Source organism: Mauremys mutica, chromosome 3, assembly GCF_020497125.1.
Source record: "Mauremys mutica isolate MM-2020 ecotype Southern chromosome 3, ASM2049712v1, whole genome shotgun sequence".
Taxonomy (NCBI): Eukaryota; Metazoa; Chordata; order Testudines; family Geoemydidae; genus Mauremys; species Mauremys mutica.
In genome coordinates, this window is record NC_059074.1 from 26884961 (window position 1) to 26902121 (window position 17161).

The window sequence follows — 17161 nt, forward strand, 5'->3', positions numbered from 1 at the left end:
CACAACTAATGAAAACTTTCATTAGTACTTATGGAGAATTCCATGATGTGCATTTTGTTAATTCAAGGGGCATTGTACTGTTTGGATCTGACCATGTTTAATTTAATGGCTAGTAGATTGAATCCTGAGTACCTGAGGCTATTCTCAGCAGGCTCTGAATTTTCTCTTTCTCATAAAGGATTTACTGCCACAGTTTATTGCTGCCTATGAAGGCCCTTCTTCAGGGGTACAAAGAAAGCTGAAAAAAATATCTTGCTGGGAATACTTTGGCATTTTCTTAAAGCAACAAAAACAGTCCATTTTAAACTTTGAAGGAGTTCTGTTTTATAGCAGCCTCACAAGTTATTTTGGAAGTTTTTTCTTGAGCAGTTCTTCGCTTCCATGTACTACTACTCTTCTCTTCCCCCACCCCCACTCCCCCAAAAATACCTTCCCCTTTCTAAAAACAGGGGCACTTCCAAACCACTTGAAGCTGTATGTAAGCTAAATAGTGCCCTACAGAACTTGACATTCCATTTTTGAACTATTGGCCAATATTTGTTCTCATTTCTGTTCAGGTGGCTTTAAAAAATTATGATGAACTTTGGAATGACAGACCAGAGAATTTGGGGCTGGTAGTACAAATAACCATTTTATTCCCAAGAGATGCTAAACCTAAGACCAACGCTTTCAAACTAGATTGTCTCAGGTCTGTTTTTTTTCCTTCCAGGCCAATTATAGTTGTGGGGTGTTTAGTATTTTTGAAAATCAAGCTGGCTGACTAGCTGCCTAAATGGGAATTTGTGCCTAATTTGAGACTCTATAGAGTCTGAAAATGTTATCCAAGATGCTTTTTATTCATATCCCAGTGATTTCAGAGCAAGAAAACAGTGGCGCTTCAATTCAATTAGAAAAGTTATTGGGTCTCAGATAGACTGTCAGCTAACTACAATTTGCAGAAATAGTCATAAAGCTTCCAAGGATCCCCTCTTCAGGCTGGCTAGGAACTTAACTGTGAAATCAGATATTGTCAGCTCCATTGCTTGAAGCATTTGCAAGTTCCGGATGGAGAATCAAGTTTTCTGTTAATACGTGAATAGAGGCATCAACCATTGGAAGAAGTAGTAGATATCTATATTACGTCATGTTTCAACTGTCTAAGTTCTTAGAACTTATGCTCCTCCTATTCCCCTCAGATCTGCACATTGAAGGCCTGAGAGCATGTGGATGATGAACAGGTTTGACCAGGCCCTTTGCCTAGGCATCCACTTCTGCAGCTTCACACTGAGGAATGCAGTTCTCCCATGAATCCCAGGTTCTGTTGCTTTGCAAGTGCAGTACAACCAGGAAGTAATGTGGGTTATGAGGTTGACACTCCCATAATGGTCTATTGGGTACTTCTGCTCAATGGAAGTACCAGGGCTACTTTAAGTTCAAGAAGTTGGCATGCGGGTGTTGTGAACTTCCTATACTCTGAAAAAAAAAAAAAAACAGGCATGCAAGTTCCTTAAAAGCACTTTTATGTATGTTAAAGTAGCTATAATTTCTCCCTTAAGTGTTCCTTCACCCTTCCAAAAAAAAATAAAATAAAATTTAAAATAATTCCTCACCAAAGGTGCATTGGTCCTTGCCAAGACCAACATGTTTAGAAATGAAAGCTGCATTTGGAGTTGGAGCCAGCAAAAATGAAACCACTGCCTCTTACTTTTTTGTAAACATATCCATGAAATGCCTTTGCTGAAAACATCCAAAAAAAATTGTCCTTACACATGATCATGCTCATGAAATTTCAGGTGGCTTGGTTTCATTTTGACTAATTTTGAAGGTTGGAATCTCAAAATCTAGTTCATAAGGAAAGTTGGTTTAAATCTTAACCATGGAGAGGTTAGCATCTCTACCTAAATTTTTTTGGAAAAAAAAATTCATTGCATTTAATGGTGTTTGGAGTCCTCTTAAGTATAGTATTTGCTGTAACAGGTAATGCTGGGGGAGAGGGGTATTCAAGCTCATAAAATACCTTTTGTCTAATTGCTTTTGATAAATGAGGATGGAGAATCAATGTTGCTGTGATGTTAAAACTTTTAAGACATAACTACAGCATACCTACAATATCTTTCATTCTATGCTGTTCTCTGTGTTATCAGTGCTGGGTGATGAGCCATGTATTAGAGCTATGCAGTAACGGGCAGTGCTGACAAGATAGGCTCAAAGCAATGTCTTCAAGGCATCATGCTCCCTTAATGTTCGGGTCAGTCAAAGCCAGACAGGTGTGATGCTTTTGGCAGATATGATGCCTCACTTAGTGACATGCCAAGATTGGCCTGCTTCAAGAGGAGACATTTTAACTTCCATTTGGCTTCATTTTCAACTCCCTGAAGAGGCCACCCAAGACTTCACTTTACCCTAGTCTCATTAACTTTAGTGCCTTTGGTCCGCATCACAAATTCTTAGGGACAGCGGGATATATTGATTGGCTTTATATCATCCTCATGGCCTATAATTTTAGTGATATCCCAAGTAATTGCACCAGCTTCACCACAGAGACAATCCTTTGTATATTTGATGGATAAGCAAGGCACTGCCTGACAGTGGCTTTTGCATAGCTAATGTTGATGCATACTTGGCAGTTGGTACATTTCCAGCAACTGCATGGTTTGAAACAGATCATTTGAATCAGGGATGTTAGACCCAGAGGAAACTGAGGGCAAGTTGGGTTTCTTTCCCCTCTGTGAAGGTGGAGGAGACACAATGATTTCTTCCCAGGAATATCTGACTCCACTGTTAGTAGGAAAATGGCCTGGATTGTCCCTTCTGCTTCAGAGACCACTAGACCCCATGGCAGGCATTTTGAGGAGTACGTCAAAGAGGCTGCTCTTACAGATAGGGTAAATGATTACCACTGTCTTTGTTCATGACTAGTTGGTTGAATAACAACATCCTTGCAACTCCCTCTCTATCTCTAATGGGGCTGATGAAGTATTTTCTCTCAAGGGGTTACACCAGTTATGTTTTCCACATTTCACATGACATTTTGCTGGTGGAGGTTGTAAAAGGCAAAGCCAGCCACTTCAGAGGCTTTGATACAGAATTTACCAGTTGGTAGTGCTGGCAATTCATATTAGGCAAGCATCACTTGAAACTGCTGAAGTCTCACTTCCCTGTGTATTTTATTTCCTCCAAGAGAGATGCAGTGAACTTTCAATGATAACCAGTGAGCATATAAGCAAATAGACTTCAGATGCAGGTGTTTCAAGTGATGGTGATGTGTCACTGATGGCAGTTGTATCTAGCATGGGTGCTTGTTGGCTCTTTTGGCTGTGTTCAGACTTTTACAGTAGAACCTCAGAGTTACGAACACCTTGGGAATGGAGGTTGTTCGTAACTGAAATGCTTGTAACTTTGAACAAAATATTATGTTTCTTTCAAAAGTTTACAACTGAACATTGACTTAATACAGTTTTAATTAAAGTCTTGTATTAAGTTAGGAAAGTAGAAGTGAATTATCTGGGTTGTCACGGTTGTCCTAACTAGAGGGAATTTCATGGATGGGGCTGTCTCCTGTTGCCCGGGACAGACAGATCTGGTTTTACCCTCAAGCTGCAAGGAGGCTAAAGGAGCTATTGTAATGGATTTGTGGACTTTATTACTCAAAGAAAAGAAGAGATACTTTCAGTTAAGCACAGTTAGGTTGTCCTAGTTTCTAATTTATTTACTTCTGAAAAATACCTCTAACTTTTTTCTATGCAATGTTGTTGTAGCTGTGTCAGTCCCAGTATGGTAGAGAGACAAGTTGGATAAGGGTATATCAGTTATTGGACCAGCTTCTGTTGGTGAGAGACAAGTTCTCGAGCTTACACATGAAGTGCTGTTGTTCAGGTGTAAGCTTGAAAGCTTGTCTCTCTCTCCAACAGAAATTGGTCCAATAAGAGAGTACCTCACCCACCTTGTCTCTCTAAATATTTTGAACATTTGATTGTACTGACTTGAGGAGTGGGGGGAGAATTGAACAAAGACACTGGTTCTGATCTAAAAAATCAATTGATCACCAAAATCAATGGGAATTGACTTGAATCCGCTTTGTATCAGAGCCTGATTCTGATCTTTCTTTCTTTGATATAAAGGAATAATTTCTTTGAAGTTAGTGGAGTCATACCAGAATAAAATCAGAATCAATTATGACTGATCCAATTGGAGTTAACTCCATAAATGGAACTGAATTATGTTGACATTCATATTTCATTTGTAATGTGACGTGTTTTCGCTTTTTATGTTTCTTAGATGCACAGCCTACAGATGGAGAAAGGGAGGTATGGAATCAGATCAATGCAGTTTTACAGGATTCTGAAAGCTTGCTTGCAGACCTTCAGGCTTACAAAGGAGCTGGACAAGAAATAAGAGATGTATGATAATATAGCAATGACATTTCTCTTGAAGAAACATCAAGTAATAGCCTGCAGTATTTATTTCTACTTTGCATGCCAGACAGTTCACAAAAATTATTTGTATTAAAATTACTCAGTAAAACTGTACTTATGAAATACAGTAGCTATTTAGAATTAAATTACATTCACTCTTTTAATGATAGGTACAGTACGATTGTTTCATTTAAACATCTTAATATTAATACAATTGAATACTGTACTTTGGTTCTCGGAAAACACATTTTATGTACCTTTATGGGGAATAAAATCAACATCCATATTTAGAAAAATATTTCAATATCATTAAGGCACTGTAAACGTAGGAAAAATGCAAAATAGTTTCTGTTCTATGTAAGACTGTCACATGACACCATAAAAATACACTGTAATTACAATTCTACATGTGATCGTCTAAGGGAAGACTTCTGAATTGCTACAATTATCTGCTAGCATTCAGAATTGTATCTGTCTGCTTTAGCTCTCACTTAACCTAGGGCGTTTGCCAAGATAGGTGTCTCGGTCTCTCTGATACAAGATCTTCATGATTATCATTAGTAAGAGCAATTGGTTACTTAACAGCTGAAACCTACTACTAAAGTAGTGACAGAACTCCCATTCACTGTGAAGGGACCAAGCTTTGACCTTGTAAACCCTTTTCAGTGTGAGTGTAGTACAAATGGCCTTCATTAATGTTTCTGCTATGGATACTTTGACCTAAAAGACGATTCTGAAGCATACTCCTGTATGTGGGTGCTGCACTTTGAATGAATAGTTTTAAAATAGTTCCCAGGGGCTGCATTAAATGATATTGTTTCTATCACAGCTGAAACAGATGCCTGGATATTTTTGTTTTGCTCTTTTTTTTTTTTTTTTAAAGTCCTTGACCTTTTATTTTTGACGCTTTTTTTTTCATTCAACAGCTTTTTTTCTTACAATTGTTCTAGATTTTTTTTCAATAAATATTTTTAAAACTACCATACTGGCAATCTTCCTATATCTATACATCCACAAAAGCCTGGTTCTTTACTCCAGTATCCTATATGTATTTACAGTAATATTATCATTGTAGGCAATACAAAACCCAAATGATATCCAACTTCAAGAAAAAGCTTGGAATTCAGTGTGTCCTCTGGTTCTGAGGCTGAAGCAGTTTTATGAGTTTTCACTCAGACTAGGTGAGTGCCTCATATATTTGTTTTAACCGATATTTTTTTTCATACTCAGATATGCAAAGTTTCTCTTTTTCTGAAAGCTTAGAGTTGCACAGTAAAACATTGTACTATTAATTTGACTACAGTGCCTAGATGTCTCTCTTCTGGGAAGCCTGTAGGTTCTATTTGCACAGATCTGAACATAAATTTATCCTGATGTAATTTTGGAAATTTATTAAAAGCAGCATGAAGCCATATGCTTTAACATTTAGGGTTCTGGCCAGCCCTTGAGTATGTTTTCACTGTCAGTACTGGTCAATTTCCTAAGCTAAGGGAGAGCATCTAGAAACAGCTGGGAAAGACGGTCTGGGTTAGGGCTCCTGAGTGGAATGGGAAACAAGTATAGACAACCTTCAGGTCCACCTGGCTGAGCTTTCCCCTCACAAAGCCTTTGCAGGAGATTATCCCTGCATCATGTATTGCCAGGTCCCTCACTCTGCATTTGTAATCCTCATGTTGGACCACAGTGGCATCGGTGACGAAGGGTGGATTCTTTTTGGCAGAGGTCCCAGAAGCATCTTCATATTGAAGTGGAGTGGGGTGACCATTAGGGGAAGTAAGGTGGATGAAGAGTCTGAGGGACTGGATGCAATAGATCTATCTTTAGCATTTGTGTATGGGAAGGACTGTCAAAGAATTAGGGGTGTGGAAGGTCTGGGAGTGATGGCAGAGAGTGAGGCGCCCGGTTTTTTTGTTTTTGTTTTTTGACGGCCCCCCCCATCCCTCATTTTTAGAATCCTATGGACAATTACTAATTATGTCTTTAAGGCTCCTCAAGTTACAGAGGGCCTTTCTTCTTGGCAAATTCTTATTTAGAAATCAAGTTTGTTACAAAAATAGTTATACATATGGCATAAAGCATCAAGATACAAATTGACATTGTGTCAAAAATGCAGAAGCCATGACTTACTGCACAATATTTTGTGTGATTTTTATCTTCCTTAGAGAAAGCACTACAGAGCTTATTGGAATCATTGACTTGTCCACCCTATACTCCAACTCAGCACCTGGAACGAGAACAGGCTCTAGCCAAGGAGTTTGCAGAAATCTTACATTTTACTCTCCGCTTTGATGAACTTAAGGTTAGAAATATTTTTTAAATATACACTGAAACATTTCCTTGCATTTTGAAGTGTGTTGAATACTGATTCTTTTTATCCATTAAGATGAGAAATCCAGCCATTCAAAATGACTTCAGTTACTACAGACGGACAATAAATCGCAACAGAATAAACAATTTGCATGTAAGTAAATGGAACTTGGACATTTTGTTTCCACTCTGGAGTTTATGGCTGTGCGTTCCCACCCCTGGTGGTAATGTTTTTTGCATTGGTTTACAAGCTGCCTACGTTAAAGACCGTATTGTCTGATTAACTGCTCACCAATGTAAGGAGTTGACAAGTTGTACCACTGATTGCAATGGGACTATTCATGTAAATAACGGCTCACCAGTGTGTGAGTATGCAGTTGATCTGTTTCTCCCTGCTGGTAACATTTTGAAAGGAGTGTCATTTATTAACTACTTTTTCTTCATATTTTCATCAGATAGACATTGAGAATGAAGTAAATAATGAAATGGCCAACAGAATGTCTCTATTTTATGCAGAAGCCACACCAATGCTGAAAACACTCAGCAATGCCACAACACACTTTGTATCAGAAGTAAGTGATAGAAAATAGTGCAAACAATCTTAATATTTAGTTGTACAAGTTGTTTTAATGATCATAGTTGTGTTTAACTTTTCTAGAACAAAACCCTACCAATTGAGAATACAACAGACTGCTTAAGTACTATGGCCAGCGTATGTAAAGTCATGTTGGAAACACCGTAAGTTATGTATCAGTTCAATCTTTTTCTTTTTCTTTTTTTTTTTTTTGGTCTGTTTAAGTAGCCATCTAGCATGTGAGCAGTTTTTGCAAACTAAAGTCTAGTATGTATGCCTTTAAATTAAAATATCTTTCTAATAACGTAGATTTTTATAGAGCAACCAGCCCGGTAGTTGCTCTATAAAAATCTAAGATAGATATGTTAATTTAAGGCATACATACTAGACTTGTGAGTAGGCAAAGAACTAACATAAGAAGTCATGCCTCCTATCTTGACTAGTATGAATATTTTTCATTAGTAAATTAACAGTTTTGCTCAGGGAGGTTCACAGCATAAGGCTCTGACTCAGAAGAGTGTTAGAATGGGTACGTAGACTTCAGTGGGACTACTTGCATCCGTAAAGTTATGCACATACTCTGTGCTTTGCTGGATTGGGGGTGTAATTTCTTAGAAGATCCCCAAACAATTGTACGTGGGGTAATCTTCCTGTAGTTGATATCACAAAACCAGATACTTCAGTCTGAGCTATGCCATTTTTATAGACAAACTGGTGGGAACAAAGATAGTCTTTTTGGGTGGTGTTTAGGGGTTGTTTTTTGTTTTGTTTCTGAAAATACTGGAGGTTCTGGGGAAGTATATATTGATCAGGGAACTTGTTTAAATTTAATCTCTATTTGGCTGTAAACCAGCCAATGGAGAGGGTTTTCACTCAGTTGTGATGTTTGGCCAAATCTACCTTCACTGCAACAGGTTTTATGTAAAGTTTATCTAAACAGATAGAACTGCAACAAAAAAAAAGAAACGTCAGAATTCTCCTGTGCTTTGATGCCTACAAAAACTACTGTGTTATGACCCTGGCTTACCAAGTTGATCATAGTCATTTGTTACTCTGTGCTCCCTTCCCAATTTGTTTGTATCCATTTTCTGTTCAGATTAAGGGAACTCTTGGAGGTAGAGACCATCTTCTCATTATATGCTTGTACAGTTCCTAGTACGATGGGTTTGGTCCTCTAGGCATTACCACAATATAAACATCAAATACTATCAGTGTCCCCGTTGTAGAAGAGAGGGATGTAAGTTACAGAATAACTGATTTCTTCCCAAGAACAGGACCCCATTGTACGTTAACAAGGAGTACATGTGTCCAATGTTCTGCAAACATTAATTCAATCCTCATAATACAGCTGTGAACTCCTAGATTAATATTTTCACATTGGGAAAGTGTGGCTGCAAAAGAAAATGCCTAAAGCCATATAGGGAGTTGGTATCCAAGCTGAGAATCCCTCTGTGCAGTTTCTGCACTCAGCTGACAAGAGTAGAGGGAGAGTATACTAAAATGACAAAAGGAACGTAGACTATATTGTCTTTACCTTTAACTCAAATGCCCTTACTCCTTTAGAAAGGGACTATTACATAATTTTACTGGGTCAAAGGGATTTATTTAAGTAAAATAAGCTAAAGATTGTGTAATGAGGAAGCCACTGTTTGTTTTTTGGCTTTTTTTTAATTGTAGTCTAGTTGGAGTTATTTTGTACAATCCATCATTATGAAAGGAATCCCTTAATTTTACTTACTGTTTGGCTTCTGCTGCAGTTTATCTATCAGTTCTAAAATGTCCTGGCATGATGCTTCCAGACTGATGGTGGGAGGAGGGGAGGAGATATTGAAGGTCAAAGAAGGTAATAGTAGTACATCTCCAGTGAACTCTCATTTACCTTAACATTCCAGGAGCTATGACATACTAAAAATTATCATCGTCCTAGGAATTGAATTAACAAAGCCTTAAATATGATAAAATGTAAGATACCGTATTTTATTCTTACAGATGGTGAAAAAAATCTGGTGACCTTTTTTAATTTATCCTCCCTCTGCTCCATATTTCATATCTTAGTGACCCTTAATCTTAGCTAAGGGTTATTACCAAGGGTTGTGGTGGATTCTCCATCACTGACCATTTTTAAACCAAGATTGGACGTTTTTTCTAAAAAAGATGCTTTAGGAATTACAGTTAAACTTCCTCATTCAGAAGAGAGTAATGAAAAGTGACTTATTTTGGGTGATTCAATTTTTGGTTGCCCATCTTGACATCTGATTGGAAGCTGATTTACATGAGTGTTAAGTATCCGCTTCTTTATTTTGAGTGAATGAAATTTTTCGTACCCATCTTGACCCCTTAATCAGTCGCTTTTCAAAATTTAGGCCCATGCGCTTACAGAAAGGTTGCATAATTGAGGAAAATTTAAGGAATTAAAATCATTCAGATAGAGTGGCTAATAGGTGTAATGGAATTCCAGTTGATAAGCTTAAAGGGGTGTGTGTTTTGTGTGTGTTGGCCACTCAGGGTCAGGAGCAGATGTTTTCACTGATAATATGCCTATCCCTAGATTGGCTACAGTTATTGTTTGCAAGAGACTGTATTGCCATCCTGGTACAACTGTTTTTTTTTTAAGATAATAAAATAAGAAATGGGACACTTTCAAAATTGCACAGCTTTGTCCTGTCTGCTTCCAATGAAGTCAGTGGCAAAACTTATATGAAGCAGACTTAGGCAAATGCTGATTGCTTTTGAAAATACCACCTAAACTTTTTTAAAAGCATAATTTTAACATTGCTTTTTTAAATCATAAAGGAGACAGCTGAATAGTTATCAGACATTTCCAGATATAAGTGCTCATAGCCTGTTTCTGATTATATGCTATTATTGTTACTACATTATTTAAACAAGAGAAAATAGAAGCTGTACTTTACATTTCCTTTACTTTTAATTCCTGAACTCTGTTTTGGAAATTAACAAGGTTCACCATTCTCCTATTGCTGACTTTCATTTAAGAAATCAGCAGAAAAGTCATTAATTAAAACAATAAAGGAGTTAATCTGAACCTCTGATGTAGGAAGGTAGTTGAGAAATACAACACAGACTAGTCTCAGGCCTCTTTTCTGCTCAATTCATTTTTCACCTCCCTGATGATAATTTCAAGGAGTAACTGTTGTTGTGACTGTTTAACTTGGCAATCCACATACTGAGGCTACCATTTAAAAGGCAAATAAAATCTTGATAGGAATGTTACCTGTTCACTACTCATATTTAAACAACAGAAGTAGCTTTACTTTGAGTTCCTATTGTTTTGGCGTTCTAATAGTGAATAATGAGCATTGTCTACCTTTATAAGCTTCCATATCTGTGGAGACCTCCAGTAAATGTCTAAAATTCATATTTTCATAGAGGCGATTAATATGATCTTTGAAGAGGTAGTGGACAATTTTACTGTACTATCAGTTATTTTCTGACTTTCTCTCTCTCTCTCTCAACTGACAAGTTGATTGATTCAAGGATCATTACTGATTTTGGTTTCCTTAAAAGCTTATTGATTTACACTTTTAATGCTATTATATCAGTTTTGGGATTTCCATGCACTAATACTCTAGTTTGAGAATAAAGTTCTCATGTGAAACACATGAAAGAATAAAATTGTGCTATGCAGAATCAGTCAAGAATTATTTTTTTTTATTTTCCAGAGAATACAGAAGTCGATTCACCAGTGAAAAGACTCTTATGTTCTGCATGAGAGTAATGGTGGGCGTTATTATTCTCTATGATCACGTTCATCCTGTGGGAGCTTTTTCTAAGACATCAAAGATTGACGTAAGCATAATTTATAACAAAGATTTTTTTTTTAATGCTCTGTACATTTGCAAAATTGTTTGTCTATAGATTTCTTCCATAGAAGTTTAGGCTTTTATACAAATCATTTTCAGTTGTTGAATCTTGTATCAGACACTGTTGCTCATTTGTCTTGTAGGAAGCCAGTTCTGTTCCTTTACTAGCTGTTCTATTACAGTAAAATTGCAGTGTTGACATTCTGGGATAAACTAACCTTGTAATTTGTCAGTTCTAAAATTCTCTTTTTTTTGGAAGTGTTTCTAATCTAAATAACTAGCTATTGTATGTGGTTACTATTTTGGCTGAGACCCAAACTAAGCCTAAAGTTTAATCTGTTTAATGCTGACTGAGAGGTTTTAGTTTAAGTTTTGGTGAACATAGTCATGAAGTGAAGTCAACCTTTAATGTCTTACATACAGGAAAAAGTACCTACCTATTTATCCAAGGTGCTTTTGACAAACTTAAATCTACAATCAGTTAAACGGCTAACCTTCAACAAAACTAAACTGCAAGTGACAAAAGAATAAAAGTTCTTCGAGTGATTGCTCATGTATATTTCTCAATAGGTGTGCGTGCTCGCCACATGCACCAGTACTGGAAGTTTTTTCCCCTATCAGTACCCCCAGGGAAGCACCCCGGTGACCCCTGGAGTGGTGCTTCCATGGCGCAGTATAAGGGGTGCTCGTCCCCAAAACTGCTTGTTTGTTCAGTGTATGGTACCCATAGTGGTACCCGTAGTTAGCTTAGCTTAGCTTAGCTTAGCTGAGCATGCGGACTGTTTACGCTGTTTACCCTCCAACCGCCCCCTTCCCCCATCCCTCCTGGGGGGAACCTCGCATGAGGCTCTGCTCGAGCAAGAGGTGGGCAGCTCCTGGGAAGCAGTACTGGGGCAGTTCAAAGGCAAGGAGTACTACTCCCACTATTGCCTTATCCCAAAAGCCAAAGGGGGGCTCAGGCCCATCTTGGACCTGCGAGGCCTGAACCCAGTACATGGTGAAGCTCAAGTTCTGCATGGTCTCCCTAGTCTCCATCATCCCCTCCCTGGATCCCGGGGACTGGTACGCCACCATCGATCTGCAGGACGTGTACTTCCACATTCATATATTCAAGGGGCACAGATGCTTCCTCCATTTCATGGTGGGGCGGGAACACTACCAATTTACGGTCCTCCCCTTTGGCTTGTCCACTGCCTCCAGGGTATTCACAAAATGTATGTTGGTGGTGGTGGCCTACCTCAGGCACCAGGGGGTCCAGATCTTCCCTTATCTGGATGACTGGTTGGTCAAGGGCAGCTTCTGGTCTCAGATGCGGGATCACGTGGCGCTTCTTCTGTCCATGTGCACCACTTTGGGCCTGTTGGTAAACAACACCAAGTCCACATTATGCGTTGTACCAGGACTAATGTTTATCGGGGCGGTCGTGGACGCCTTGTCGGTCAGAGTCTCCCTCCCACCGGATAGGTTTGAGACCCTGAAGGGGCTCATCGACAACAGCCAGAGCATGCCTCCAGCTCTTGGGTCACATGTTGGCGTGCACATATGTGATCCATCACACCAGACTCAGGATGAGGTCCCTCCAGCTCTGGTTGGCCTTGGAGTTCTCCCAGGCCAGAGACAGGATGGACAAAGTCCTCACAGTGCCCAAGCCAGTGATCACCTCCGTAAGGTGGTGGTCCTCCCTGAGAAATATGCTCCAACGGGTCCGGTTCAGGGGCAGGTCCCTGTTGCTGGAACTGGTGTCCGACACATCGGACCTGGAATGGGGGGCCCATGTGGGGAATGTTCAAACCCAAGGTCTGTGGTTGGCCCAGGATCTGACCTTCCACATAAACGTCAAGGAGCTCAGGGCAGTACGGCTGGCATGCATGGCCTTCCACTCGCACCAGGAGGGCTGGGTGGCTGGGTGGACAACACAGCCTCGATGTTCTACATCAACAGGCAAGGCGGGGCCCAATCCTCTGCCGCGAAGCCCTCAGGCTGTGGGACTTTTTTGTATAGCCCACGACATCTGCCTTCAGGCCTTCCATCTGCCGGGCATGCGGAATGTATGGGCGAATCACTTGAACAGGGACTTCTCCTCTCAGCACAAGTGGTCTCTCCACCCAGAGGTGATGCACAGACTTTTTTTCCAAGTGTGAGGAACTCCCCTGGTGGACCTGTTCGCAACTCCTCAGCGCCGTCGCTGTCCCTCATTCTGCTCTGGGGAGGGCTGGGACGAGGCACTATCTCCAATGCCTTCCTCCTGTCCTGATCAAGCCAGTTTCTCTAATGCCTTTCCCGCATTCCCACTGATTGGCAAGGTCCTGGAAAAGATAAAGACAAAAAAGGACCGGGTCCTTCTGATTGCCCCGACGTGGCCCAGGCAGCATTGGTACTGGACCCTCACAGGCCTGGAGGTCGCCCCCTCCCACCCACCCCCGTGGCCGTTGCCGTCCTGCCCGGACCTGCTCTCCCAGGACCAGGGCCGCCGCCTCCACCCCAACCTAGCGGCACTCCACCTCACAGCTTGGCTGCTTGATGGTTAGGAAGGGAGGAAAGGATGTGCTCAGAAGGGGTTCCTTGAAAGCAGGCGGCCCGCATCGAGCCTACTTAGCAAAGTGGTCTCAGTTTTCCGTATGTGCGGACGAGTGGGGCGTTTCCCCGGTGGCCGCCCCAATCCAGTTTATTCTGGACTACCTCCTTTGCCTTAGAGCCCAGGGCCTGGCGCCCTCGTCAATCAAGGTGCACCTGGCTGCCATATTGGCCTTCCATCCGCCAGTGCAGGGCCACACGGTATTCTCCCATGCTATGACTGGCCTATTCTTTAAGGGGTTGGATCATCTCTTCCCATATGTTAGGCCCCCAGGCCCGCAGTGGGACCTAAACCTGGTGTTGACCCACCTCATGGAGCCCCCGTTTGAGCCGCTAGCCACATGCTCCTGGTCACACCTCTCGTGGAAGGTGGCCTTCCTGGTTGCGATCACGTTGGCTAGGTGGGTCTCGGAACTCAGGGCCCTGACCTCCAAGCCCCCATACACGGTGTTTCCTAAAGATAAGGTCCAGCTCCGCCCACACCCTTCTTTCCCCCCGAAGGTAGTCTCTGCCTATCACACAGGTCAGGACATTTTTCTGAGAGTCCTCTGCCCCAAGCCCCATGCATCAAGTGAGGAGCTCCACCTTCACGTGTTGAACGTGAGACGGGCTCTGGCTTTTTACCTGGAGTGGACTAAGATGTTAGGTAAGTCCTCGCAACTGTTCATCACCTCGGCTGAGCGCGTGAAAGGTCAGCTGATCTCCACTCAGCGGCTCTCCAACTGGATCACCTCTTGCATCCGTACCTGTTATGATCTGGTGGGAATTCCTCCACCACCAATTGTGAAGGCACAGTCGACTAGGACGCAGGCCTCGACGGCTGCCTTTTTGGCCCATGTCCCCATTCAGGACATTTATAGGGCTGCCACGTGGTTTTCAGTTCACACGTTCACCTCACGGACCAGGAAGGAAGCCGGGTTCAGCAGGGCCGTTCTCCATCCCGAGAGTTTGTGAACTCCTTCCCACCTCCAACAGATATAGCTTGGAATCACCTATTGTGGAATACACATGAGCAATCGCTTGAAGAAGAAAAGACACTTACCTTTTCCGTAACTGGTGTTCTTCGAGATGTTGCTCATGTCTATTCCACAACCCGGCCCCCCTTCCCCTCTGTCGGAGTTGTCTGGCAAGAAGGAACTGAGGGTGGGCTGAGTGCGCAGCGCCCTTTATACCACACCATGGAGGCGCCACTCCAGGGGTCGCTGGGGCACTCCCCTACGGGTACTGCTAGGGGGAAAAACTTCCGACACCGGTTCACGTGGCGAGCACGCACATCTATTGTGGAATAGACAGGAGCAACACATCTCGAAGAACACCAGTTATGGAAAAGGTAAGTGTCTTTTTTTCCTTAACAGCTTTCCCTCCCACATATGAAAACCTGACCATTTTAAAAAAAAATTGTGCATCTGTTTTTATAGTAATATTAGCTTTCATAATAGTTTCATCTGTAGATCTCAAAGCACGTTACAAAGACTCTTTCACTGACTCCATATTACAGTGGGGAAATTGAGGCACATATAGGCAAATTGACTTTCTCAAGGTCAGTGGTAGAAGTGGGACCATGTTTCCTGATTCCAGTGTCTTACCCAATGGACCATGCTGCCACAGAAATAAAAGACTTGAAATGTTGCCAAAAGCTCAGTTGTATATGATATGATGATTGTTTCACAATGCTTTTATCAAATGAATGGGGATCATTTGCCTGGCACTTTACTATGTATTGTAATCCAAGTTTAACTGTGTAGGTAGCTAGATACAAAGTAAAAAGGAATTGGCAGGCAGGAGATACTCAAGTCAGATTTTAGTGTGTGCAAAGGGGACCTAAATCTTAATTTCAAGAGTAAAGTGCATGAATACTTTCAGTATTTCAGATGGGTCTATTCAAATGAAGGGTCAGTTTTCTGCAGAAGGCAATTCTCCTTTCCAAGCCAGCAATCTCTTGGAAAAAGTTTTGGCGCATCCTACAGACAGTGGAGCAAATGAACCCTTTCTTACCTTCCGAGTGTCCTAGGTTCTGATTGTCTCTGTTTTTGGAGAAAAGCCACTTTCCTGCCGAGTAACTTGGTGACTGTTTTGGGCATAGCTTCTGCCTTAGGCTGCCCCCATCTATCCGTGGATTGCTGCGAGCTCAACTGAATTTTCCATACAGGGAGAATGAGCAATTGGCTAATGTCCATTTGATTACTCAGTGAGTAAAGGCTTAGACATTTTCCAGATCATCTTGTGCAGCTAATCCATAGACTTGGCGCTAGTTAAAAGAGTCTGGGAAGTGCTTAACTGAACTTCCATTTATCCACCTACAGATTTAGACACACATTGTTATCTCAAATTGAGAGGAAAGACTGACTTGTGGTTAAAACTCTGCAATGGGACTCGGCAGTAGAGCTGTCCTAAGGATGACAATTCTGTTTCCCAACAGATATTGAGGTTTTGAAATTTGTTTTCATTCTGCTTTGGAACAAAAACAAAACATTTTTCATGTTTTTGCAAAAACCAAAATTGTCAGGGAAAAAGGTACGGGGTTTTGTATGGCCATCGCCTGGTGGTTAGGATAGTGGCTGGGGATTTGGGAGACCCAGATTCAAGTCTCTGCTCTGCCTGATTTTGAAGTGACCTGAGATGAAAAATTCTGTTTGGAATCAGGTGGGGCAGGAATTTAACCTGGGTTTCCCACATTCCAGCCAGTGCCCAAACCATTAAACTATAGTCTCGTTTCTTTTCCCCTTCCCCTTCCCCCCCCCCCCCCAAAACCCATTCCCAATTAGAGTTTGAGAAATAGACACATCTCCATAATGTATTCAGTTTAGTTGTAGTTGTCGGTCCCAGGATATTAGAGACATGGTGGGTGTGGTAATATATTTTATTGGACCAACCAACATCCATTGGTGAGAGAGACAAGCTTTTGAGCCACACAGAGCTGCTCTTCTTCTCTGGCATGGGTTGTAGGGTTAAAAATTGCTGTGTAGACATTCTGGCTTGGGCTGGAGCCTGAACTCGGGGGTCCATCACCCTTGCACATTTTTTAATATAATGACATTTTACTGTTCATGCTCACTGGCTGTATGAGACATATTTGGAAATAAAGCTGACCTGTATTGGTTAGGTTTTTATCTGTTTTCATATACTGCAAATTCTGTATTGTTCAATAGTCATATGCTTCTGTTTCTAGATGAAGGGGTACATAAAAGTTTTAAAGGAGCAGCCTCCTGATACCGTGGAAGGCCTTCTGAATGCTCTCAGGTATGTATGGAAGTAGAATATGGTATGAGGTGCTCAGGCCATATGATAAGGGGGCAGGGAGGCATGCACATATCTAAGGTAAGTAGATGTACTAAACCAGGGGTCGGCAACCTTTCAGAAGTGGTGTGCCGAGTCTTCATTTATTCACTCTAATTTAAGGTTTCGTGTGCCAGTAATACATTTTAACATTTTTAGGTCTCTTTCTATAAGTCTATAATATATAACTAAACTATTGTTGTATGTAAAGTAAA

General features: G+C 41.2%; 1 protein-coding gene across 4 annotated transcripts in view; it reads left to right on the top strand.

The window, feature by feature from the left end:
• Positions 1-17161, top strand: part of CYRIA (CYFIP related Rac1 interactor A) — a 77035-nt gene that overhangs the window by 58255 nt on the left and 1619 nt on the right. For 3 of the 4 annotated variants that reach the window (XM_045011316.1, XM_045011315.1, XM_045011317.1), the window contains 8 exons: positions 4258-4379; positions 5470-5575; positions 6557-6693; positions 6778-6855; positions 7157-7273; positions 7360-7439; positions 10956-11082; positions 16840-16910. In XM_045011316.1, coding sequence (XP_044867251.1) covers positions 4258-4379; positions 5470-5575; positions 6557-6693; positions 6778-6855; positions 7157-7273; positions 7360-7439; positions 10956-11082; positions 16840-16910 — 838 coding nt within the window. Of the gene's footprint in view, positions 1-4257; positions 4423-5469; positions 5576-6556; positions 6694-6777; positions 6856-7156; positions 7274-7359; positions 7440-10955; positions 11083-16839; positions 16911-17161 lie in introns of all 4 variants that reach the window. The other variant, XM_045011318.1, reaches the window with a different exon arrangement.